General features: G+C 33.0%; 3 protein-coding genes across 3 annotated transcripts; 2 read left to right on the forward strand and 1 right to left on the reverse strand.

Annotated features, from left to right (window-relative positions):
• Positions 1-314: 314 nt before the first annotated feature.
• On the reverse strand, positions 315-15,289 carry LOC146162863 (cytoplasmic aconitate hydratase-like). The gene is made up of 21 exons (XM_083385615.1): positions 15,208-15,289; positions 14,434-14,526; positions 13,225-13,393; positions 12,839-12,976; positions 12,385-12,454; positions 11,749-11,932; positions 10,692-10,831; positions 10,071-10,242; positions 9,032-9,132; positions 8,419-8,535; positions 7,768-7,927; positions 7,314-7,449; positions 6,459-6,543; positions 5,736-5,892; positions 5,104-5,228; positions 4,638-4,742; positions 3,833-3,969; positions 3,392-3,539; positions 2,643-2,765; positions 1,575-1,760; positions 315-575 (listed from the first exon to the last, which is right to left on the reverse strand). The coding sequence occupies exons 1-21, from the start codon at positions 15,209-15,211 to the stop codon at positions 459-461; spliced, it is 2,667 nt and encodes an 888-aa protein (XP_083241741.1). The 5' UTR covers positions 15,212-15,289; the 3' UTR covers positions 315-458.
• Positions 15,290-16,474: 1,185 nt separating this feature from the next.
• On the forward strand, positions 16,475-19,428 carry LOC146162864 (L-xylulose reductase-like). The gene is made up of 7 exons (XM_083385584.1): positions 16,475-16,541; positions 16,841-16,938; positions 17,172-17,326; positions 17,921-17,963; positions 18,028-18,192; positions 18,548-18,665; positions 19,156-19,428. The coding sequence occupies exons 1-7, from the start codon at positions 16,490-16,492 to the stop codon at positions 19,266-19,268; spliced, it is 744 nt and encodes a 247-aa protein (XP_083241710.1). The 5' UTR covers positions 16,475-16,489; the 3' UTR covers positions 19,269-19,428.
• Positions 19,429-20,708: 1,280 nt separating this feature from the next.
• LOC146162865 (L-xylulose reductase-like) lies at positions 20,709-23,978 on the forward strand. The gene is made up of 7 exons (XM_083385583.1): positions 20,709-20,839; positions 21,292-21,389; positions 21,720-21,874; positions 22,105-22,147; positions 22,779-22,943; positions 23,200-23,317; positions 23,812-23,978. The coding sequence occupies exons 1-7, from the start codon at positions 20,788-20,790 to the stop codon at positions 23,922-23,924; spliced, it is 744 nt and encodes a 247-aa protein (XP_083241709.1). The 5' UTR covers positions 20,709-20,787; the 3' UTR covers positions 23,925-23,978.
• Positions 23,979-24,599: the final 621 nt, after the last annotated feature.

Genomic DNA, 24,599 nt, shown 5'->3' on the forward strand with positions numbered 1-24,599 from the left:
ACCTTTTCGAGTTTAATATAAACAAATACATGTTTAACTGTATCAAAACATCTAATATAATCCATTTTAAGTTAAAATATTGCTTACAAATAATTTAAGAAGATTTAATATGGTATATTTATAATCTGGTAAGTGGCTTATAATTTATTTGATTTTATTTAATTTTTCGCGCGAGTTGAATTTTGGGAAATACCCTAACATTTTCAAATCGAGACCTTTCTCATTTTTCAAATTTTTTACAACCCAATAATATATAAATTGACAAACGCATACACTACTGGTGTAATTTAAAACTTTTATTTTGCCTTAAGCTCTCAATTTTGCAATAGTTTATACACACATAACAGCAGTTTCCGAATACTTCACAAGACGAAACAATGCAATTAAAACACGTGTATTATGTACTGACTATACTGTATTGCATATTATACAAATAGGGGACGGGATTGCACAGAGTTTTATTTCTTCATTAGAGCGTTGACCATGTAATTAAGGATTCCACCGTCTTGGTAATAAGCGATTTCAACGTCAGTATCGAACCGGACCAGTACTTCGAACGTAATGCCAGTGTCCGTCTAAAAACACAAAGATTTACTTTTTGTTTCTAATTCACTATTTAAGTGGTGGGACAAATGTGTTTGAACGCCCGGTCTCTGTATGCGCCCTTAATGCGTGCACCTACTCGTTTGAAAAAAAAAAGTGATTATATGGACATTGTTTTAAAATAAAAACGAAAAACACAACACATGCGTTAAGTGAACCTGGCAGACGGTTTCCTAGAGTTAAAACCGTAAAACCACTTTTAATCTTAATCTCAGTGAAAAACTGAAACATGGCAATGTTTATTAATATGTGAACTTATGCTACCGGGCATAGTTATAATATTTAACAAAAAGCCCCTCTGGTAATTATAATTGTTAACCAACGTTGCAGGTGGACCCTGACGAAAGGCGATTTAAATATGAAGGCCAAACATTGGTTAACAAATACATTAACCAGAGGAGCTGTTTTTTTATAAATATTATAGCAGTGTTCGTTCTTAAATTTTAAAACCTAAGCAGTGGGTTGGTGGCAGACTTGGACAACTAGATAATTCTAGTTTTCTAGTTTAGTGAATTAGAGCAAAATTCGGCTAATTCTACTTCTAATCTAATTTGTGAATTGCTTGTGCGCTCTAATTCTAGTTCTAATCTAATTCGGATTTTACCAAAAATCCTACTTTGTCCAACGACATTTTTAGTCTCTTAGTCAAAACAAAGAATTTGAATTAAAACTCTTTGGTTTGTACTTAATTTTATAGTCTGAAATACATATGTTAATCTAAAAGACATCGAACTTAGCACAAATATATTGATCATCAACACTCTTACTAGAATACTTCTTGATTTAAATTAAATTGTAAAATAATCAAAATGTAAATAATCAAATGTAATTCTAGTTCAAATTCGATTTTTTTTAAGAATTCGGTAATTCTAATTATAATCAAATTTGAGAAAACTCGAAATGATCTAATTCTAATCTAATTTTAAAAAGCTAAAATAAATCTAGTTGTCCAAATCTGGTTGGTGGCTTACCTCGATAGTTATTGTTTGTCGCGGTTTAATTGAATCGGGCAGTGTGAACGAATAAAGCTCGTTTCCCGCCAAACCAAGCGACGTTGAATTTTGACCTTGCGCGAACTGGAGCGGAACGATCCCCATGCCAACCAGGTTGGAGCGGTGGATACGCTCGAACGATTCCGCAATCACAGCCTTTATTCCCTGAAAAAACAAAGCACATTCGTAACGGTTGAAGAAGGTAAGGGCTTCAACTTGCTTTATTCTTTTGAAAACAGGCGCAGTTTCATATGTACGTGGAGTATATTATTTATTACCTGTAAAAAATAAAATACTAGCGGGTACTTTAACATGTACAAAAGCTCATAAATATACGGTCTAATGCAGCGTTTTTCAACCGTGGCCCTCGCACCCCGAGGCTTCAGGAAGGCAAGCATATCCTATTTAGATCATTAGTCGGTTAAACTGAAAATTGTCGTTTTTATTATGACTTTAGAGATAACTCTAGTGACGTTATGTGAAGCATTTTTTCAGTTACGAAGCAAGGGGGCCACAAGTTGTTGAAAGCCAGTGGAAGGGGACACGATTCATGAAAGGTTGAGAGCCACTGGTCTAATGAATTGGTATCAAATCAGCAGTCGAGAAATTTAACTAAAATTAGTCGGATTAGGAACAATTCCTGTAGAAGCTAGGGAATGCTAGAAAATATTCCTTGTGGTGAGATTCGGTGCCAAAACTGCAACCATAAGATTTTATCTTTCGTTTTAATAAACAAAGTCTTGGATTTTGACATGCAAATCAAACACCACCAAATCGTATACAGGCTTATAAGAAATACAAAGTTACGTTTAAACCATTAAAATAAAGTATTAACATAACTTATATATCAACATTGAACAGGTATCAAGAAGGATGGTAAAAGTAAATAATGAAAATATTAGCAGATCCAAGGCAATAACAACACAGCTGTAAAACTAACTAAACCTCACACAAGCTGTAATGTGCTCACTGCTCGTAATAGCTCACTACCAATAAAAAGTCCTCTTAGCTTACACCAATTTAAACAAAACAGAAAGATGGGCTCACCAGCATCCAAGGACCCTTAGCAGCCCAATCCCTACTTGACCCGGACCCGTAATCCTTCCCAGCCACAATAATCAGTGGAACTTCCTCTTCTTTGTACTTCATCGCTGCGTCAAAAACGTCCATCTGAACAAGAGGATGTCATTAGGTATGTACGATATATCGGACCTCAGACCCAGGAGGTAGTATTGGTACTCGTCCGATAATAGGTATCGAGATTAGACCGATAATATCGAATCGAATACGATACCCGATGTCAAGTGGTAGTATCGGTATTCGTCCGATAGAGTAGGTATCGGTACTCGTACGATAAACCGTATCGGCACTCAGTTAATGTTGGAATTTGAGCCCTAATTTGCAATTTAACGCAACTATTTTTGTATTCAAATGTTAATTTCTTAGAAAATATTGAGTTAATAGTAAAAGTTAACTAAACTTCCTCGTAATAAAGCAAAAAAAAAACATTAACTGAAAAAACTTTAAATTATTTCAAACATTTGAGTACGGAATGCACGGATCTGTAATGTAGCTTGATAATGAATTGCAAAGTCAAAAACGCAACTGAACTGGAGATAATACAAGTTCGCATCGAAACGTCTGTTCAAAATAATGTCGATCTAGTCAATCTTTTAGGCTTTGCATTTCAATCATTTATGTGTAAAAGATATGAAATAAGTACAGTAGAAATTTCGACTTTCAAGCACGCTTAGAATATAATTAAATTTCGCCTAAAAATTATTAAAAACCCAAACCTTAGCATTAGTTGGAATGTGAAGCGTCTTTGGAGCTTCCTTGCCGATCAGTTTGTTCTTGAGTCGAATGTTCGCGAAAGTTCCTCTCGCCATGACGTCATCGTTGCCACGACGACTGCCGTAAGAATTAAAGTCGCGCGGTTTGATTCTGCGTAACAATGAATACAATAAGTGAGTTGAAAGTAAAACATTCAAAAATAGGTAAAAATTATACTAGCAGGTACCGGATTTTGGATCTGGCCTAATAATATTTGACACCAAAAACATACAGCAAGTTCAAATAAAGTTTAACACAAAAGGTTGCAAACTAAAAATGTTAAGTTGAAAAAGTTTAAAGAAATTTAAAGTGTGGACTAAAAACGCAAAAAAACATCAAGTAAAAACGTTTCTACACAATAAATTAATGTTACAAGCCCAATAAAGTTCCCCACAACCCCTTACCCTCTATCGACGAGGTACCGGGCAGCGGGGCACGATCTGCTGATCGAACCAGCAGGTGATATGTGGTCTGTGGTCACGCTGTCACCAAGGAACAAAAGGGCGCGGGCGTTCCGGACACTCTTCGCCTGGGGCTCGCCCTAAACAGAGAATGTGAATAAACAGAGTTTCCCATTTTTTTTGTAAGACCGTGCTTCCCAATTTTTTTTTCTTTTTTGAAAAACTGTGTTTTCCAATGTTTTTTTTATTTGTGGACCTCTTTGCTTTTATGAAATATTTGACGACCTAAAATAAACACTGATACTCTTAGCTATAAAATTAATGAGAATGATGTGCCATTGCTAATAAAAAAAATCAGAAAATGAACGTACAAGATTATGAAACGACATCTTAAAAATTCACGGATCCAGTTTGAGAAGAACTAGTTTAAACTTAGTTTAATTATGCGACCATATAAACAGCATTTTCGACTTTGCGACGTAAGGTACAACTTCTGTTCAAAGAATACATAGGTTTAATTGAGCTGTTTCGCCTCCGTTTATGTGCTTGTAATCTCCTGCCACGGGAGTTTAACCTTTTTCAAAGTAATAGTTTTAAGCTAATTTACAACCTAAATATTTTATTAGATATAACTCCAATGTTTAGGCCATTCTAGTTTTGCTTATTTATTAATTGATAGTTAGCGGCAACCGAATTTTAAAAAAGGGGTAATTAAAATAGAAAAAAAATGTCATTACATTGGTCCGCGCTAAACGTTAAGAACTACCGATATACCACATTGTTTAGTTGTTCGTGCGAATCTACTCACCAGATCTTTAAAGAACGGAGGCGACTTAATATAAGTAGAGTTCGCGTCCCACGGATACAAAGTTGCAGAAGAACAATTGAGCGAGTTCCAATTCTCATTTCCTTCCTGTGACGTCATAATAAAACACAATACGACAACAATTACGCATTTCTTTAGAATGTAGATAAACTACAAGAAAAACAGATGTTGCTTAAAACCAGTACTTTAGGCTTGGGAGCCAATAGTCTATAAGAAAAGGCTTTATTTTTCAGAGGAATCATCACGATAATAGACAAAAGTCTTGACATCAACAAATAAAAATGAATAAACAAACAAAAAGGTATGTTTTTAGACCGGTAAATATTTGGAGAGAAGCTTAAATGCTTGTATGCAATAAACTTATTGCCTAACCACATATACATAATAAACAAAGTTAGTGTTACTGGCCGCTTGGTAAAACACAGTTCATACCGTAACATATGCCCACCTTTATTTTGCTGTAGACCTCTTTAAACATGTTGGGCAGCACACTTTGCTTCTCCACTTCTTGTATGTCGGCCCTTGAAGGCCAAATATCGCGCAAGTAAACTGCTCGGCCATCAGCGTTGAAACCTAGGACAGTGAGAGTAGAGCTTAAAATAAAATCTAAAACACTTTAAATATGAGCAAGACTATAAAAGGTGAGGTTCGAACTCACGACCTCAGGTCATACTGGGACTGTCGCTCTACCAACTGAGCTATGCAGGCTCAGAAGGGAGCGATTCGAGAAACAACCATAGCACCGTTGCCTGCTGCATTTTGTTCGTACAACTAGCCTGTGGTGAGGTTCGAAATCACGACTTCGGTCATACCGGGCCGACGCTCTACCAACTGAGCTGCGCAGGCTCAGAGAGGAGCAAGTGGAGAAACAACCATAGCACCGTTGCTTGCTGCATCCTGTTCGTACAACTAGCCTGTGGTGAGGTTCGAACTCACGACCTCGGTCATACTAGGACCGTCGCTCTACTAAGTGGGCGAACCTATGCTAAACCGATATTACCACTTGGCATCGTGTATCGGCTGCATTCTGCCCTTTTTTATACTTTATTTATCTAACATACTTATACTAGTTAACCCCACCTAGCGGTTCAAGTTCGAAGTCTATGAGCACGGTTCCGGCGAGGGCGTACGCAATGACGAGCATGGGAGAGGCGAGGTAGTTGGCCCGGGTCGATGGGTGGATGCGACCCTCGAAGTTTCGGTTCCCGGAAAGTACCCCACACGTCACTAGGTCGCCCTGGAAACAAAATAAATGGGTGGTGAAAATGTATAATATTAAAAAAACTTAGAATCGTTCTTTGTTTATGGCCGCATTTGTCTAATTGTAAACAGGGTAATTAGGTGGCACTGTATAAAGACAAATTGTATTGAAATCCTGACAAGTTTAAGCACAACCTCCATCAGGTCAAAGTAGAAATGAAGGTGGTTAAAATGAATATATATTCTCTTCATCGTGCCACCTGATGACACTATGATCGTAAAACAGTGAGAACAAAACTTGACTTCATCTGTAAAAATATCTCACCATGAAGCTTTTATATCTTAAATAAATTATTTTTTTAATATAATAGAAATTAAAGTAGAGAATGGATTGAAATAAGAATTGTTGAAAAATATTTTTTAATGAACAAAACCACGTTTAATTAGCGTCTAATAAATCGTATGAAAAACAGGATCACATGTTTAAAACATTAAAAGCCCGAAATTAACACGGCTTTCATACTTTTGCGCAAACCAAACTGACATCCATGTGTGTAATCTTTGACAGTTATTTTATATTACAGTAAAACCTTTAAGCTGTACCTTAGTGATTGCTTGGTCGACTGGTTCAGGCAAAGGACCGCTGTTCCCAATACAAGTCATGCATCCGTAACCAACAATATCGAACCTACGGGAACATTAAGTTGTTATTCGCATGTTTTAGGCGCAGTTGGTCGAATAGGTAAAGGCAGGGGTGTCCAACATGAGGCACGCGACTTAATGAACAATGGCACACAGCCCCCCCAAAAAAAACAGCCAATTGTTATTGTTTATTCACAATATAAAACAATTGCGACACAACCAATTACTTCTAAAATTATAACACTATACTGTTTTTACTTTTTTGTACAAAAGCCCTTTTAAAATTAGAAAAAAAATAGTTGCTAAACTTTTGCACGGGAAGAAGTTATAAGATTAAAATTGGCACGTCAGCATGTTTGAGTTGGACACCCCTGGGTTAAGGTAAAAAGCGTTGCTGAACTGCGCCAACAACGTACTGATTTTTAACTGGCTGCTGTTACGTTTTAAAATTTATAAAATAGGGAAAGTTGACATATGATTATGAAATCACTCCAACAAACTAACGATAATGTGCGAAACAAGTCGCAAAACAAACATTTACTCTTTTTTACCTTAAATAAACATTTTTGAATAAAACAAATTAATGAAAAGTTTCTTAAAATTACCGTTAACAAAGTCAACACAAACTTTTGAGCTTATTTCGAACATATTTGCCTGGGTTTCACAGAAAAACATCACAGTTTAGCAATTAAAAAAATAACAATAATAATAACTAAAAAACGAAAATACCACGGGACTAGTTCTCTGAAATCAATTAAAAACGATGACAGATTACATTTAAGGTTGCCTGCTAGGTAAGCTTATATTTTTACTCACCCAAGTTTTTGCAGGAAGGTCAGAACCCCACTGTTTGTGAGATAGTGGGTAACCACCCCACTGCCTGGAGACAAGCTTGTTTTTATGAAAGGGTTTACGGTGAGACCTGCCAGCACAGCGTTACGAGCCAACATTCCTGGACACAAGTTAAACTGGGTTATCAACTTCAATAGAAAAAGTGAAACAGCTTAAAAATAATGCATGTTTAGAATGTAGGTAAAGATGGCAAAGCAAAAAACTTATTTTAAAACATTATTTTTTTCATTCGTTATACAATTCTATACAAACCTAATATTTACTCTAGTTAGCTTGTAAATTACCACAGGCACAATTTTTTTTACTAAACTTCGCAATATTTTACCTATAGCACAACACTTTTTAAACAAAAATAAAAAAAATTATGAAATATTGTTTCGATTTTGATTACTGCAGTTGTTCATACAAAGTGGCTTACCAGCTCCCAGCATAACAGTCGGGTTGCTTGTATTAGTGCAAGAAGTAATGGCAGCTATCACAACACTGCCGTGCTTCATCTGGAACTTTTCACCCTCGTACTCAAAATCAACGCAAGATTTGATGCTCTCCTCAGCTATTCCGAACCCTTTGAACGAAACCTGTAACGCAGGGGTTTTTACACGGGGGCATGAAACCGTTGGGGGTACATGGGCTAGTTTTAGGGGGACGGTGAATGCCCTTAGTGCTTTATATATAAAATGGAATTAGTTTTTTAAAAGAAAAAAAAATATTTGAAGAAAACGTTTTCGTTTTTTGTAATGTATTTAGAATCGATTTCAGTTGCTGATTTGTTTTGAAAAGAGTAGTTTTTATAAGTCTACTTGTTTTGTGATGTCAGTTCTAAAAAAAATCAAAAAGCATAAAGTGGAAATGTAACAATTGAAGTAAAGAACACAACATATTAAACGACTGTAATATGCTTTCTGTATATATTGTTTTAGAAAATGGCATTAGATGATTGAATAATGAAATGTTTTTAAATTTCCAATATCAATTGTAAATCCTCTGAATAGCCTTTCCTTCAACAAAGTTAAATAACAAAATACTCTTTCTGGTTTATTTTAAAGCAAACAACATTACAACTCCTTACCTTGTTGATGAGGCACTCGGTAAAATCTTTCTTCATCTCTGAAACCGCCACTCTATCATGAGGCCGCTTCGGTCCACTAAGCGATGGAACGATCGTTCGGAGGTCCAACTCAAATTTCTGGTGAAAAAAATAACTTGATCACTTGTAAACATTATTTTTATCGCTGCATAATAATAAATAGTGAACCACCTGTCGCAATTAAAATAGGAAAATGAACAAAGAACAATATTTAACAAGAATCACATAAAACTGAATTGATGTATTATTTTTTAGGAAACTTGGGATTTGTAAGTTGTAGACTACTTTAAGTTTTGCGCAGAAAATACTAAAAAATCTAAATCTAAATAAATAAATAGATCAATAAAAATTGTGAATGTTTCTTTTATTAGTTTTAAATATACATTTGGTAAGTTTTACAGAGTGAAGAGTAGAATGCTTAAAAAAAAAAAGACACCATTTAGAAAATGAAATAAAAAGCATAAGGAGTGCTATTAGGTTTTCTAAATGACTAAAACAACATTATATACATTTCACACAACATGAATGCTTACGATTAACGTCTGAAAAGTGTTTCATTAAAACACAATGATAAAAAACATAAAATAGTAATTACCTCGGAAAATTCTGGATCTTGACTTTCGTCCTTGAAATCCCTGAACATTTTTGTCGCTCGTAAATAAGCTTCAACATTCTCAATCTTCTTCTGGTCGCGAGCTGAACATAGAGTTTTTGTATAAATTGATAATTTTAATGTGTTGGTTTCCAAATTGCCACTTAGTCTCAATCAAACCATTAAAAAGGCTTATAAACAACAAAATAAGGTATATATATATATATATTTAAGGTTTGGTATTGGGTATGGGGTTAACTATTATATTATTGGACATGCCCAGTTTTTTTTTAAGTTTGGTTTTAGTGGCCGCTAAAAAATTTTAAGAAACCGCAATTCTTCGATCTTAATACTAACTGCTAATTCTTTGCTGCAGTTAAATATGTAGGCTATATTATGAGAGAATGTAGAAAAAATTGAAACCGTTTCGAACCACGCAGTGGTTCCCAAACTTTTTTGGCTCGCGGCACACTAAAAATATTTCGCGGCACACTTTTAACAGAACAACAATAAAGTATTTTTACAATCGCCCTTAACACACCACCAACTATATGTAAATATCTCAATATTAATAATTTGTAATGGGTATAACATATTTAAGTCTAAAATGCTTCCATGTATGGTAGTAATTCCAACGTTCTATTTTCCGAAATAAAAAAAAAAAAAGAGAAAAAAAAAGTTTTGTGGCGCATTTGGCAATTTCTTGACGCACACAGTTTGGGATTCACTGTTGGAACACCTTAAAACACTGGACAATGGGCATAGCTCTAAACAAAACGACAATAATTTGCCACTATATCCTTGTCAAGCCAACCAGTTCGCTCTATTTTATAGAGATCTTTTCTAAAAACAAAAGGTTTATGGGCTTCAGCTTTGATTGTGATGCTATATGATCAAATATCCGAAGCAAATGCCAATAATTTTGCCATATCCTCATAAACCCACCAGTTTTATTTAATTTACGGAGATTTTTTCTGCAATTTTTTTCCTTTTGGGTAAAACAAACACAAATAATTTTACCACCATACCCTCATAAACTTACCTGTTTGCTTGAGGTAGTCGAGGCTGATTTGGTCGACGGGAAAGTACCCCACGGTGGCGCCATACTCGGGGCACATGTTCGATATTGTCGCTCGATCTGCAATCGACAAACGAGCAACTCCGGGGCCGTAGAACTCGACAAACTTACCCACAACACCGATCTGACGCAGGTTCTGTAGAAGAAACAATGGAAGATTAAAAATAATGAATTTAAACTCTAAATTCAGTAACATAAAATCAAAATAGTTTTACTAATGTAAAAAGTTCACCAAGTGAAAAAACAAATTCGCCAAAATATTAATTTGTTTAATCTGAAGTATGTCAAAACAGTTTTCATTATTTATTATACTGACACATTACAATATAAAGTAAACACACATTATCAACTTAAGAAATCGTTTCAGTTAATAAACTTTAAAAATAACTTTTAAATAGTATAACTTAATTGCAATATATTTATAAAGGACTGAGTTGAGTTAAATTAGAAACTGAAATACCTATTGCGGGAATAATTTAAAAGTTTGGAGATTGTAAAAGTCAACTAGTAATCAAATAATGTAATGTAATGTGTTTTTAGTTTTGTCCAATAATCCTTAAAAACGGTTTAATTTTTTGTGCTAACCTTGGTGACAGTGAGTACGACATCGGTGCTTGTCACAAGTGGGTTAATTTCCCCGACCAACTTATAGCCGACCACTTTAGGCAGCATCATAGAAATGGCTTGGCCCAACATAACTGCCTCAGCTTCAATCCCACCAACTCCTGAACAGTAAATAAACATCCACGTTTAAGTGTTTATCTGCAATATAAAGCTATCTTAAATGCTGCAGGCAATTTTAATTTGAGGTGCAATGGCTGAAGCTAGGTTTGTGGTTAAGAAGGTTTAGGATTATTCAGTGGCATTATGTGTGATAATTCTGCGGAAATACAAATTGGCAACTACTTTATAGGGCAGCCTAAAAGTTTAAACTGCAATATACAGTCTGTCGTTATTTGGTTAAATAAAATCTTCGAATTCGTGATTCTAAATACAGGGTTGCCACACATTTTTATGAAATAACTTTTTTTGAAAAGATTTAGAGGTGTTTAAAACCTAAAATTGGATCGCTTGTCGTGTTTTGAACATATTTTAAATACAAAACAGGTGATAGTCAAAATAATAACTAATAGTTTAAAAGCTGTTTTGCAAAGACATGGCCGAAAAAGCATGAATTACTTAAATTTGAATTTATTGATGCTGCTTATCTTATGTTTTGTTATGTTCATATAAAAACATAAAAACTTCAGTGAATTTAATTGGGTTGCCAAAGTTTCACTGTTACACTTACGCTTTAGTTTCTGGTCGTGAACAAAGGCTAAGTAAAACTTTCCTCAGGAAACACTGTTATTAGTGCAAAGTTGTTCATTTTTGTTTAAAAACATTATTTTTTGTTTAAGGTTCTCATCTGTAAGCTTTGACAAATTCCTTCCAAGAAAACAAGTCTAACATAACCCAATCGTAACCCAAAGAACTACAAAACCTAGAGGACATGTACATAGGTATATATTAACAGTGCGTACCCCATCTAAGTCCATTTATCATGGTCGTGTTGGTCAAAAATGTTTGAACAGCACTTTTAGAAGAAATTTGTCACATTATGTTTTAGATTGTCACCTTTAAGCAAACAAGTCTAACATACCCCAGCCAAGAATTCCAAGTCCGTTTATCATTGTGGTGTGCGAGTCGGTTCCGACCAGACTGTCGGGGTACAACCACTCGCCATCGTCGAACACGACCCGGGCCAGGTACTCCAGGTTCACTTGGTGCACGATCCCCGAACCGGGGGGGACGATGAAGAGGCCGTCGAATGCACTCGCTCCCCACTATAAAAAAATGAAACTAAGATAACAGAAAATAAAAAATAATCGAAAATAAATAAATAATGAAACAAAAAACAAAACGAAAATAACAGAATATACAAAATGAAATGAATTTAACACTACAGAAAAAAAAAATAAGACAATTAAAATAATTAGTTCTGTGTTTTACCAAAAATATTGACACTATATATAAAATTAGTTAAAAGTTCAACCAAACAAGAAAAAAACAAGGTAGTTTAGAATGAAAACGCTAGATAGGGTCCCGCAATGAAAACGTTAAATTTTGACTACATATCATAGAACCTTCCTTAAATCTAAACACTTAAATAAAAGTTTGCAAAAAAACATACTTTCTAATATAAATATCAATGTTATTTAATAAACACTGCATTAGCAAAAAAGTCACTTGACAATCAGTAAAAAAATCAGTAAAGTATAATAAAAGTAACTATTACCTTCAAAAACTCAAATCTTTCCTTGTTTCTTTCGAATTCCTTCTGAAGGTTTTTGGAAGCAGCGTCTTCACTAAAATCGGAAGACAAACAAAAAAACTTTTGTCAGTTAAATGAAACACAATTTACAAATAAAGATTGTTCGACTGCGGACCTCTTCTTTTTAGAAGAGTAATTGTCGATAGTGTGAAGTTGTGCAATCGCATAAGTGGATATATCATTAAAATTTATTTATAAAGTTACAAGGCTGGCTAGACAAGCAAAATTAAAATATATATATACATAAATGTTGTTCGAACACTTCAGTATAACCAACAAGCACAAGCCCATATTTAAAACACTTAAAATTACTCACATAAATTTAAAATATCTTAAAACATATTGCATAAAACTCTCCAGTGTTTTCCAAATTATTAACACTATATTATAATGTTAAACTTTTTAGGGATAGCATTACCTTCTGTTGAAATCGACTTGCACAGAATGATCAATGACGAGATCTACAGGGCAGATAGGGTTGATTTTCTTCGGGTCTCCCCCGAGTTTTGCCATCGCATCACGCATTCCGGCAAAATCAACAACAGCAGGGACACCACTGCATAGAAACAACAGACAAAATAATAAAATGGAACTCGGAGAATCATTCTTTATAAAGTGATCTCCTTTGCAATTTGGTGAGACATGACATTATTTTTTAAAATTTAACGAGATTTTATGATTTACTAACACAAAGAAAAGTATTTCACACCACATGGAAAATACAGGCCGAAGCACATTAAAGATAATGAAATATTCATTATTTATTATATTTTTTTCACCAATAATGTATCATGTTGTTCTTACGTGAAATCCTGTAGAACAACCCGAGCAGGTTTGAAGTTGATTTCGACTCCCTGTTGTGAAGTTTTCTGCCACTGAGCAACATTCTCGATGTCGGCACCAGTGATGTGAAAATCATCAAAGTTGCGCACCACCGATTCCAACAAAACGCGGATGGAAAAAGGAAGTTTCTCTACAAACAATTGGAAAAAAACTAAAATTAAATTCAACACCAAAATATTGCTTTTAAACCTATATGTAGGAAAACAGAAGTAAGCATATGCTAAGATGACAAAAGAAAAAAGTGCCATATTATGGAAAAAATTAAATAAAAATAATTAATATGTACTCCTTATATATGTATGCAAAAAATAACTATTTACTTTAATTTCATAAAAAATAGTTTAGCATGCAAGTAAGTTTTTGGAAAGGAAGATTGTTGTATCAGCTCCTAAAACGTGTTAAAACTCATTTAATGATATGACGTTTTTTATTTACAACAGACAAATAAAGGCAGGCCAGAGTCCAAAATGTGTTTGTTCAATATCAACAGAACTTTTAAACTTTTTTAGGGTCACGGAGCTACATCTCAATTCAATATTTCAACAAAAATATAACATGTATCATTTTTAATGTAGATTACATAAATATTTTCAACAAATATTTACTGCAAGAGTATTCAAGGGTATACCGAGTGTTAATATTTGCAAAGATAAATAAGCACGCTTCTTTGTAATGAAGTAGTACCAGTCGGTCTAGCAAAATTCTTAAGTTTAAAAATTTTGTACTGTGAATGTATTAAAGAATACCTTATGGTGTGCTTATCTATGCATAACATCAAAGCGGTCGAAAAAACGTTCTTAAAAATAAAAGCAAGACAAACCAAGCACACAAAACAATAATGAGAACAAATCTATAAAATATTCATGGAATGGTAACCCTGGCCAATAGCCAATAGCTTCAAACATTTCCATTTCTTTTGTAATCCATTTAAATTTAAAAACTTTTACTCAGATATCAGCGATGTTGCAAAAAAAATAAAACAATAAAACTAGGGTTTTTATTCTATTTGTGAACCTTAATATTTGTTACGCCACTTTTCATTCTCTAGGATTAAATTTCAAGTTCAGAAGTTTTTTTTTTTTTGATGATATACAGCCAAAACGCCCTACATTCTGAAATATAACACATTTATATAAAATAATTATATATATCACATATTGTCAAACTGACCGAAGTCTACATCCTTTCCTACTTTGGTGATGTCAATATACTTAAATTCCCTGCCAGAAGTTTTCATTACAGAAGTCGCTTCTTTTATGACCTCTGAAATTAAATAAACAAGACATTAGATCAATTAGATCAGAACATATTTGATTAAATGTGAATGCACTGTAATATATAACACGGACACATTGTATGGCTAGATAGTTACAATCATGCATTAAATAGATTTTATTGTGACATTTAATTCTATTTTTTAAGTTAACATTAAAATCATGAGAATCATTTGAAAGTCTTGCTTTGGGTGTGTAAGAAAATAGCATCTAAAAAACCTAAAGAGCTCCAAAATAAAACATAACAAATAGTGTGTTAAAACACCATTCGCAAGAACAATACAAGGAGCTATGATAGTAAAGTTTTTATTCTGTCCTAGACAGTAATGGTATATTGTGTTGTACGTACAAGTATCATGTTACAACTTCCTAATGAAAATAAATCAATCACATTTAGATGAACAGCTTCCTTTTTGCAAAAAGGAATGCAGTCCAAGACAGTGTAAATACTTTAACTGCAGAAGCAGAAGCTGTTTTACCCTAAAACCCCACATAGTGATACTTCTATAAAAAATTAATAAAATATATATACGGTTTAAAATTTTGACCACTGCATTTATGAGTCTGACTAATTCTAGTAAATATGGCTTCAGTATAGCAAATTAACATTATCAATAATATTTCAAATTGTGGTAAACATAAAAAAATTTAGAAAAAAAAATCAACTTACCCATTTTTACAATTTCAATTCGCTGGAAGTTTTTTAAAAATATTACGGCTCGATCAAGTAATTATATGATTGATTCTGCAAAAAAATAAGAAAGCTAATTAATGCCACATTGGGGAAAAACAAAAATTTTTAGCCTGTGGTTTCTGTACCACATTGCACTGTTTGGGGTTGGGGGCCTTATACAATTTTTTTTTAATTAGGTTTTCTCAGTAATACTAAAATTGTTTTGAGAGACCTCATCTGTGACCCTATATGACATATTTTTCTGAAATGTGAGTTAGGGGGCCACAAATTGTTCAGAGACCGTTTAGAGTTAAATTTACTACAATGAAACAAAGTTTATTGCTACCCTTCTACTAAAGAAATATATTTTGCAACTTCTTAACTGGCAATAATCTAACCCAGTCTGCATTCAAGTTTTCATTTGTCCTAGTTGGCGTCCATCTGTTCGAAAAAAAATTGGTTCGAAAAAAAAATTGGAGTACAATCATCTAATTCAGGGACTCGCAAATGCTCACAAAATACCAGGGTGTGGTGTCACAAGCTTTCAGAAATCAAATTAACTTAAAAAAAATATGCGCTATTCGATAATGTACAGGTACGTCAAATCTAACATAAAAAAGTTATAAAAGAACTACAAATCTAGACATTGGCTAACAATTACTAAGCCCTGAGATTTAAAACGTACGAGTGTTTTTTTTCCTGAAGCGCAATCAATCCAAAGTCCACAGAAAGTTTATAATCCTGGCCGACCGGCAAAAATTTTTGCTTGTCATTCTGTTCCGTTTTGCTTAGTTTGTTTTTGGGCTGGTTGAAACACGGTTTACTGTACAACAGTACACTTCAGTTTAAAACCAGTTATTATTCACCCGATTCGTCAGAAATTAGTGCATTTCTAAGCAAAATGGTCGAGTTTTTAAACCGAATGCAAAACGAATTTACAAATTTTAAATCAATCAAATTACCCCCCTAAATAAAAAAATGTTTAAAGTCAACACGTCTCGAAATGTTCGGGTAATCCCGGTAATTGCAACTGCTGTTGCACATTTCTTACAATTTGCTGCAATTTGGTGTTTGAAAAAAAAATCCACTGTGCGACTAATATCTTATTAATCCAAAATATATTTCAGTTAGCCTCAAAGTATTCCTTTTCAATAAACGGATCACATGAAAAGTCACTCTTTTGAAGCTGTCAATGGGATTTGCGCGGGTTAACTAATTTTCGGTTTTTTATCTTGTATAATTTCATTTAGTGATTTGTATATAAGCATTAAATCTAAAAATGAACATAAGATTCGACGGAAAACGTGCTTTGGTGACTGGAGCTGGAAAAGGTAACTTTTTTTATAGGATAATTTTGGGCGCTGGTCTAGAATCCTACCACAACGTTGAAATGATTATTAAGCAATGCACAATATGTGGGTTAGGGTGTCGGTTAGTGTTTGGGTGTGGGTAGGTCAAGTAATATTGTTTAACACTATTACTGGACTCACCCAAATCCAAACGCTAACCGGCACCCTAACCCAAATAATGTTTGTTGTGGTAGGATTCTAGACTAATTCCGCAGTGTACCTTAGTTTTTAGCACTTTTATTTGCTCAAAAGTACGGTCATACTTAATGTAAGCTTTTTAGGAATCGGTCGAGATCTTGCAAAGAAGTTGGTTGAATGTGGAGCTGAAACATTTGCTCTAAGTAGAACTGAAAGTGATCTTGTTTCTTTAAAGCAAGAGGTAACAACCAACACTGCTATTTAACAAAGACATTACGGTTGAAAAAATTAAATTTGATTTTAAATATATTTAAAGATTCTTATATATACCTACCCATTAAGTATTTTAATAACATTATTGGGTTTGCAATCATTAACTTATAGTATTGTATTTTTATTTTGCTGATTAAAATTGCCAGGATACAATAGTAAATAAAAATATAACAACTGCTTTAATATAAACTATTTTTACAGTGTCCATCGATAAACGTGGTACAATGTGATGTTTCTAATCGCGAGCAAACAGCAAAAGTTGTTGAAAGTTGTGGCCCGATTGACTTTCTTGTCAACAATGCTGCAACTGCTGTATTGGAACCATTTTTGGAAATTACAAGCGATGTGTTTGACAAGTGGGTTTAAATTATTGTGAAACCATATTTAATAATAACCTGTGTAGTTTGAAATAAAGTTAATTCTAATTTGTTACTAAAATTGTGATTTAAGCATCTAGAAGCAAAGAAAACACAAACTAAACTATCCAAATTATCTTTGGTTACTTTGTGGAGTTTTATAGAAGAAATAATATTTTAGGTCAGTGGTTCTTAACCTTTGGTAACCTGTCGAACCCCTATGTTATTCTGCAAGCGTTCGTCGAACCCCAAATTTTCGCTCAGTATTCGTATCTTCCTCCTAGCAGCTGAAACTGGGCATGTTCAAATTATATACTTACATTTATATAGGTTAAATTGGCGAAACTTTCAATTTATAATGTTACATGACACCTTGGCACATAAAAGAGATTCAAATTTAGTTTGAAATAACAGCATTTACGTTTCAGAGGACGTTTTCGCCGAACCCTTCAAACAGTTGCGTCAAACACCAAGGGTTCGACCGAACCCTGGTTAAGAACCACTATTTTAGGTTGTTCAATTAGTTGTATTATAAGTTTATAACTCCCATTGTTTGGAGGTTTTGTACTTGCTTCACAAGAAATATTTTTTCAGAACTTTTGCTGTCAACGTGAAAGCTCCAATTCTTGTTTCTCAAGTAAGAATCAGTTAAGTTTTCTATTTAAAAAAATCAAATTGGTATTTTAAAACTTATTTTAAAGATTGTAGCCAAAGGAATGGTTGAGCGTAAAACTGGAGGAAGTATTGTGAATGTTTCAAGTCAAGCTTCGCTTCGTGGAATCAAGAATCACACGGTTTATTCTGCATCGAAATCAGCACTCGATGAAATTACAAGAACCATGTCGCTTGAGCTGGGACCACATAATGTAAGCGTTTATACGATATTTGTTATTTTTGAATTATGTTTGATACCTGGAGAGTCGGATAGAAAGTACCCAAGTATAAATCCAGCTAAAAAACTAATCTTGAGTCCGATTACTTTTACGTAACTAAATTAGGATGGATCACCAATTATTCATAGGGGTGTCGTATAACTTAGCCACCAACAATATGTGAATGTGCTATTCCAACTTTACACTTTAAAGTTGGGGGCCTTATGGGGTTCAAATCAGGACATTTTTGTCTGTTGGAATTGGTCTCGACTCCTGGGAATAAAACGAGTCCGAATCTTTTTTCAATTATCGAATTCAAGTAAAGAACAGTATTGTCATTTTATTCAAGATTCGAGTTAACGCTGTGAACCCAACTGTGGTTGAAACCGAAATGGGAAAAGTTGGATGGAGTGACCCGAAAAAAGCACAAGAAATGAAAAATTTGATTCCGCTTGGAAGATTTGCACGTAAATTCTTTGTTCAAATTAAAAATATATATACCATACCACTTTTATAAGTCTTAAATTTACAGAAAACAGTTTTTTTTTTTTGCAGAATGTTGTTTATGCTTAAATTCAAAACAAATTCTTTGTTTGTTTTTTTGTGTGTAAATGATAACTGCAGAAATTTGTAAAAAACATTTTTCATTTTATAATAGTTAACTTTTTTCAATTTTTTTAAGGAATTAATTTTCTGCTATCTGGGAATGTTTTTTTGCCACAGTAATTGACAAAAAATCCATGTTTTCTAAATTTTAATTTTTAGTTCACTTGACGCAAAGAATGTTAACAAAAATCAATTCTTAATTTAAAAAATAGATTCTATGTTTATTAAAAGAATTTACCTTGTAATTCTGGTTCATGTATTTTACATTGTTATTTGAGTGCCTTTTTTTACTTAGTGATGGATCTCACAAATGTTTATAAAATTAAAAAACATATTTTTTCATCTTTGCAGAGCCTCTAGAAGTGACTTCGGTGATAGTTTTTCTGCTCAGTGATTATTCGAGCATGGTCACAGGTTCATGTATTCCCATTGATGGAGGTTGTCTTGGAAGTATGCCCGTGTAATTTAAAACCACTGACTACTCTGTTGTAAGTTTGTTTAATTACAATTAAAATTTGTTTAGTTTAAAGTAATTAAATACTTCATTGTATTTACTGTTACATAGCAATAAATAAACTGTAAAATGTAAAAGCAAAAATCAGATTTGTCCTTAACTATTGTGCCAAAAAAAAAAACCGACATTTTCGAATTTCTTTTTAGAATGTAAAAAATGTTTTTCTACTTTCCAAGATACCGTGTGATAATTAAAACTATAATTTTGTGCAATATTGAAATAATTTGTGTCAACTTTATTATCAATTGCTATTGAAACTGCCTATTTTGTGCATTAATAAATCTAATTAAATTATACCGGTTTATCAAAGTGCAATAATATGTTACTTGGCAATTTTTTTTACAAGTCAGTAATTTGTTGAAAAAAGACGGTGATGTTTTGGGATTTCTTTGTCAGTTCAAAATTACAAAAGTTGATCCTTAGAATTGACAGGGTTTGTAGTAACAAAACCTGCGAAAAATTATCTTAAATTGTCAAATTGCATATTTGACTTTGTTCTCATAAGCTCGAATATTACTTTTTTTTGCTAAAAGTGTCTGTAACAACATCACTTCCGGAGATACTAAACAAAAAAAATCCTCCCCAAGTTAGTTCAGGTTTGAAATATAAGGAAAATCAGGTTAGATGCAACTTCTGTTGTATGAATAGTAAATTAACCACAGGCATGCATATACGGCCCAGAGCACCTGCTTTGTGGCCGCACAGTTTCGTCAAGCAAGCTTGTTCGTGATATATCGGGAGTCTTCAATATCCTAATCTAATCATCACTGTTGTAATGAGTTCAATTGGGTCACTGTTTTCAAATGATTTTACTTGACTGAAGTCTTTTGAACAAATGACTTGGTTAAGTGTTTTAATTAAGCTTTTATTTTGTGAAATTGAGTTTTTTATCCTGATTTTCGCAAATAAAACAATTACCTTGCTGTATATTGAGTTTTGCGTACTTTTGTAGTAGAGTTGAGCTATTGCTCGTAATCGGGCAAGTTTACAAGTTTTAATAGCTTAACGTGTAATTTCATGACAAAGACTTGACTTGTTATTTATTCAAAAAGACTTGATTTGACTAAAGTTTTGTTACAAATACTTTGAACTATACTTAAGTTGCTTTACAAATGACTTGACTGGGACATAGTAGTTCTTGTAATTTTAGTACAGTAGTTCTTGTAGACGTATGTGTGTAATGCCTTTGCGCTACCCATAAATTGTACGGATATATGCAAACTACATTTGTTTCTTATCAACCCAATGTGACTGCCGCAACATTTCACATTTAAATATAGTCCACCAATAAAAACTGTTGTGGGCTATTAATCTCAACACTAGCAATAACTACAACTTATTTTTAGCAGTATTATTTAACTATATTATTTGTACCTTATTATGCAGGTGTTGTTTGCTTAGCACTTTGTTTTGTTAATTTCTCTTTGTTTTTTCATTGTATTAATTGGTTTAAACAACTGGAAGTAAAGATGGACATTAGATTCGATGGAAAACGTGCTTTGGTTACTGGAGCTGGAAAAGGTAAGTTAGTCAATTTAGAATATGTTGTTTAAATCTCTCTCTCTCTCTCTCTCTATATATATATATATATATATGTATGTATATGACTTATTTTTTAGAGAAAGATTACAAAACTGTTTAAAATGTTTTTTTTAATTAGTTTATATGAGTGGTGGCTAGCATCAATTTTCAACACCAAAGGTAGCTCTAATCAGTTTTACTTGTTTTTTTTTCGTGTATGTGATTTTTAAATAAATTCTCAACAAAATTGAAAACAAATAATATTTTTATCAATGGTCAGATATACCATGTGCTGACAATTTAAAGCTCGTTCGCAATATCTTTTTTAAATCTATATGTACATACATTTTTAGGACGATGGTATAAGTTCCAATTAACTCCAACTTAGACTGAGTAGAAATTTTAACACTAGTAAAGTATTTGATAAAACACTAAAAAACTTTTTATTCTAGGAATCGGTCGAGATCTTGCGAAAAAGTTGGTTGAATGTGGAGCTGAAACTTTTGCTATAAGCAGAACTGAAAGTGATCTTGTGTCTTTAAAGCAGGAGGTGAACTTTGTTGGATTCTTTTTATAGTTTGATTGCAGATAATGGAGCGCATTAACACTTATACAATGCTTAACACTTATGTAGAATTTATTTTTATGTGAAGTATTACTAAAAATGTTCTGTTTTCACTTGCCATTTTGTTCTGTGCTTCACTTGTTATTTTGAGTTTTACTTAAGTATCTTAGATCACATAAATTAATATTAGATGCTTCTACTGTTTTTGTAGTCCTTATGTATTTTCATCAAGGTCTAGAGCTTTTTTTGAATTATGTTTGTACTAATACAATTAAAATTTGATTAACGTTATAACATCTCGCTACATTTTTACAGTGTCCATCGATAAATGTGATACAATGTGATCTTTCTGACCGCAATCAGACGACAAATGTTGTTGAAAATTGTGGCCCCATTGACCTTCTTGTCAACAATGCTGCTTGCGCTGTTTCAGAATCATTTTTGGAACTTACAAGTGACGTGTTTGACAAGTTGGGTAAAGTTTAATATAAGCATATTTTTATAAAAAACAGGCTTTTTATGTGGTGTTAAATGTTCGTTCTAGCATTTTTTAACAGAGCCTACCCGCTAAGAAAATTTATTGACAATTAAGAATTTTCACCTTTGGTAACCGCTAAGAAATTTTAGTTAATCGCAACTTATTTATGAACAAGTATTAATTTATTTAAGTAGAATAATTTTTTTCACATTTTTATTTCAGAACTTTTGCAGTCAACGTAAAAGCTCCAATTTTGGTTTCACAAGTAAGAATAAATTTGCAGTGTTGTTAACAAAGCACTTTCTAACTATTGAAATCTCAGTCACTTGAGTCCAAGTCGAGTCATTAGCATTGAAATTAAAGTTTAAAACTAAAAAAGATACTTAATACTTAATGTAGCAACCACCAAAACTAAACTAAGATCAAGAAAATTGTAAATACCAACATTTTATACCAAATTACCAAATCAATACATTTGGATAAAACATTTAAAACGTCAGTAAAAAATTAAGTGCACTCTAGGGCAGTGGTTCTCAACCTGGGTGCCGCGGCACCATGGGGTGCCATTTCTAATGCCCAAGGGTGCCGAGAAGTATTTAAGAATTTGATTTTTGATCAACTCTTACAACTTTTTGTGTAAGATTAGAGTGGAATGAATCCAATTATGACTTTCTATGTTGTGTAGAGTGGATGTGTGTTGTTTTAATTCAGCTTATTGAGACATTCTAGTGAACTACCTACTTTAAAATTATGTAGGGGTGCCGCAATCTATTTATTATTTCTGAGGGGTGCAGCAAGCCATAAAAGGTTGAGAACCACTGGTCTAGGGTCTTTATACTACTGTCATTTGGCTTGATTTAATAATTCGAAATTGTAAATCAAAACATTTTATCAAGATTGTAGCCAAAGGAATGGTTGATCGTAAAACTGGAGGAAGTATTGTGAATGTTTCAAGCCAAGCTTCGCTTCGTGGAATCAAGAATTACACGGTTTATTCTGCATCGAAAGCAGCACTCGATGAAATTACAAGAACAATGTCGCTTGAACTGGGACCACATAATGTGAGGGTGTGGTAGTTTTTAGGAAGTTTAACATGTTTTTGCTTCTAATTAAGCAACATTTGTAATGTTTACGATTTGTAATTTGAGGTAAAAAAGCAACCAAAATTACCGACACATTTCAGATACGAGTTATTAAAAGACCCTAATATAGCTAAACTTTGTTTAAGAATCAAGTAATTAACACTTTATTTAATTTTATATGGTGGCTGATAAATCTAGATAAGTAACCATTGTGATAGTTGCTCTTTTATTCCAGATTCGAGTAAACTCAATAAACCCAACAGTGGTTGAAACTAAAATGGGAAAAGAAGGTTGGAGTGACCCGAAAAAAGCACAAAATATGAAAAACTTGATTCCCCTGGGAAGATTTGCACGTAATGTTTTTTTTATTTAAAATTTAATTTTATTTGATTACTTGATAGACCAAAGTCTTACATAAAGCTAAAAGTGTGTTGATTGCATGAAAAACACAACTTTTTTGTTAAAAATTTGTGGTTAAATAATAATTGCAGGAATGTATAATTTTTTTATATTAGATATTTTATTTATTTATCAGTTAATTTTAAGTAATTAACTTAGTTATCTTGGGATATTTTTGTTATTTTAGGAAAAAATATTTTCATGTATTTTACATTTTTATTTTATTATTGTAAAGAATGTTGACTAAAATAAGTTCTTAATTTCAATATTTATTCTAAATTATTTTGTGAATTAGTTTGTTAAATACGCATATTCTGTTTATTTGTTTTTACATTAGCAGTCCATATTTTTTTAGCGTATGTTTGTTTTAACCCTAAAAGCCGATCTTATTTTAGGACGAAGTGTAATTTGGTTAAACATTTTTAATATATTTTGATTATCTTCACAGAGGTACCAGAAGTTACTTCGGTGATAGTTTTTCTGCTCAGTGATTATTCGAGCATGGTCACAGGTTCATGTATTCCCATCGATGGAGGTTGTCTTGGAAGTATGCCCGTGTAATTTAAGACCTTGGATACTATGTTATTGAGTTTGTTTAATTACAAAATGACATGCATAAATTGCAAAATCATTCTTCCGGCAATAGTTTTTTTATTAAATGTACCGACGTTTCGATAACTTATATAGGAAGTCTTCATACGTTTAATAAATAATGCAGCCTGAAGAACAATTTAACAGTCGATTTGTATGTAAATTTGCTGAGGTTGACGTAATTATTTACATAATTTGGAAATCAAGTTGCACTGATAAACGACAGGTTGTATTAAAATCGTGACAAGCATAAAGCCAACTGTGCTTCACAGCGTGTGCCTATGTTTGACTGAATATTTTACTTGATACTTCTTATCGCTTTTTACTCGCGCTTGTGCTTCTAATTCGTGTATTTTGATTGTTTTTATTTCTACTCTGACCTGATGATGAACGGGTATGAGAATTAAACAAATACAGCTAGCTTTCTATGGTTTGGTTTTGTTTTGCTTCATTTTTACAGACGTTGGTCTCCCTTTAAAATCCTGTTAAAATGTTGGCCTTCCCTTTAAAATCCTGTTTTTTTTTAAACTTGTTGATTCTGTGAAGCTAACCTATGGTGCATTTTTTTAATTTCTAATAGAATATAGTTGCTGAAAAGTTATTTTTTATTTTCTTGATATCATGTTGTAGTTAAAGGCTAACTTG

The sequence above is a fragment of the Ascidiella aspersa genome, chromosome 3 (genome assembly GCF_963924565.1).
Source record: "Ascidiella aspersa chromosome 3, kaAscAspe10.2, whole genome shotgun sequence".
Lineage (NCBI taxonomy): Eukaryota > Metazoa > Chordata > Ascidiacea > Phlebobranchia > Ascidiidae > Ascidiella > Ascidiella aspersa.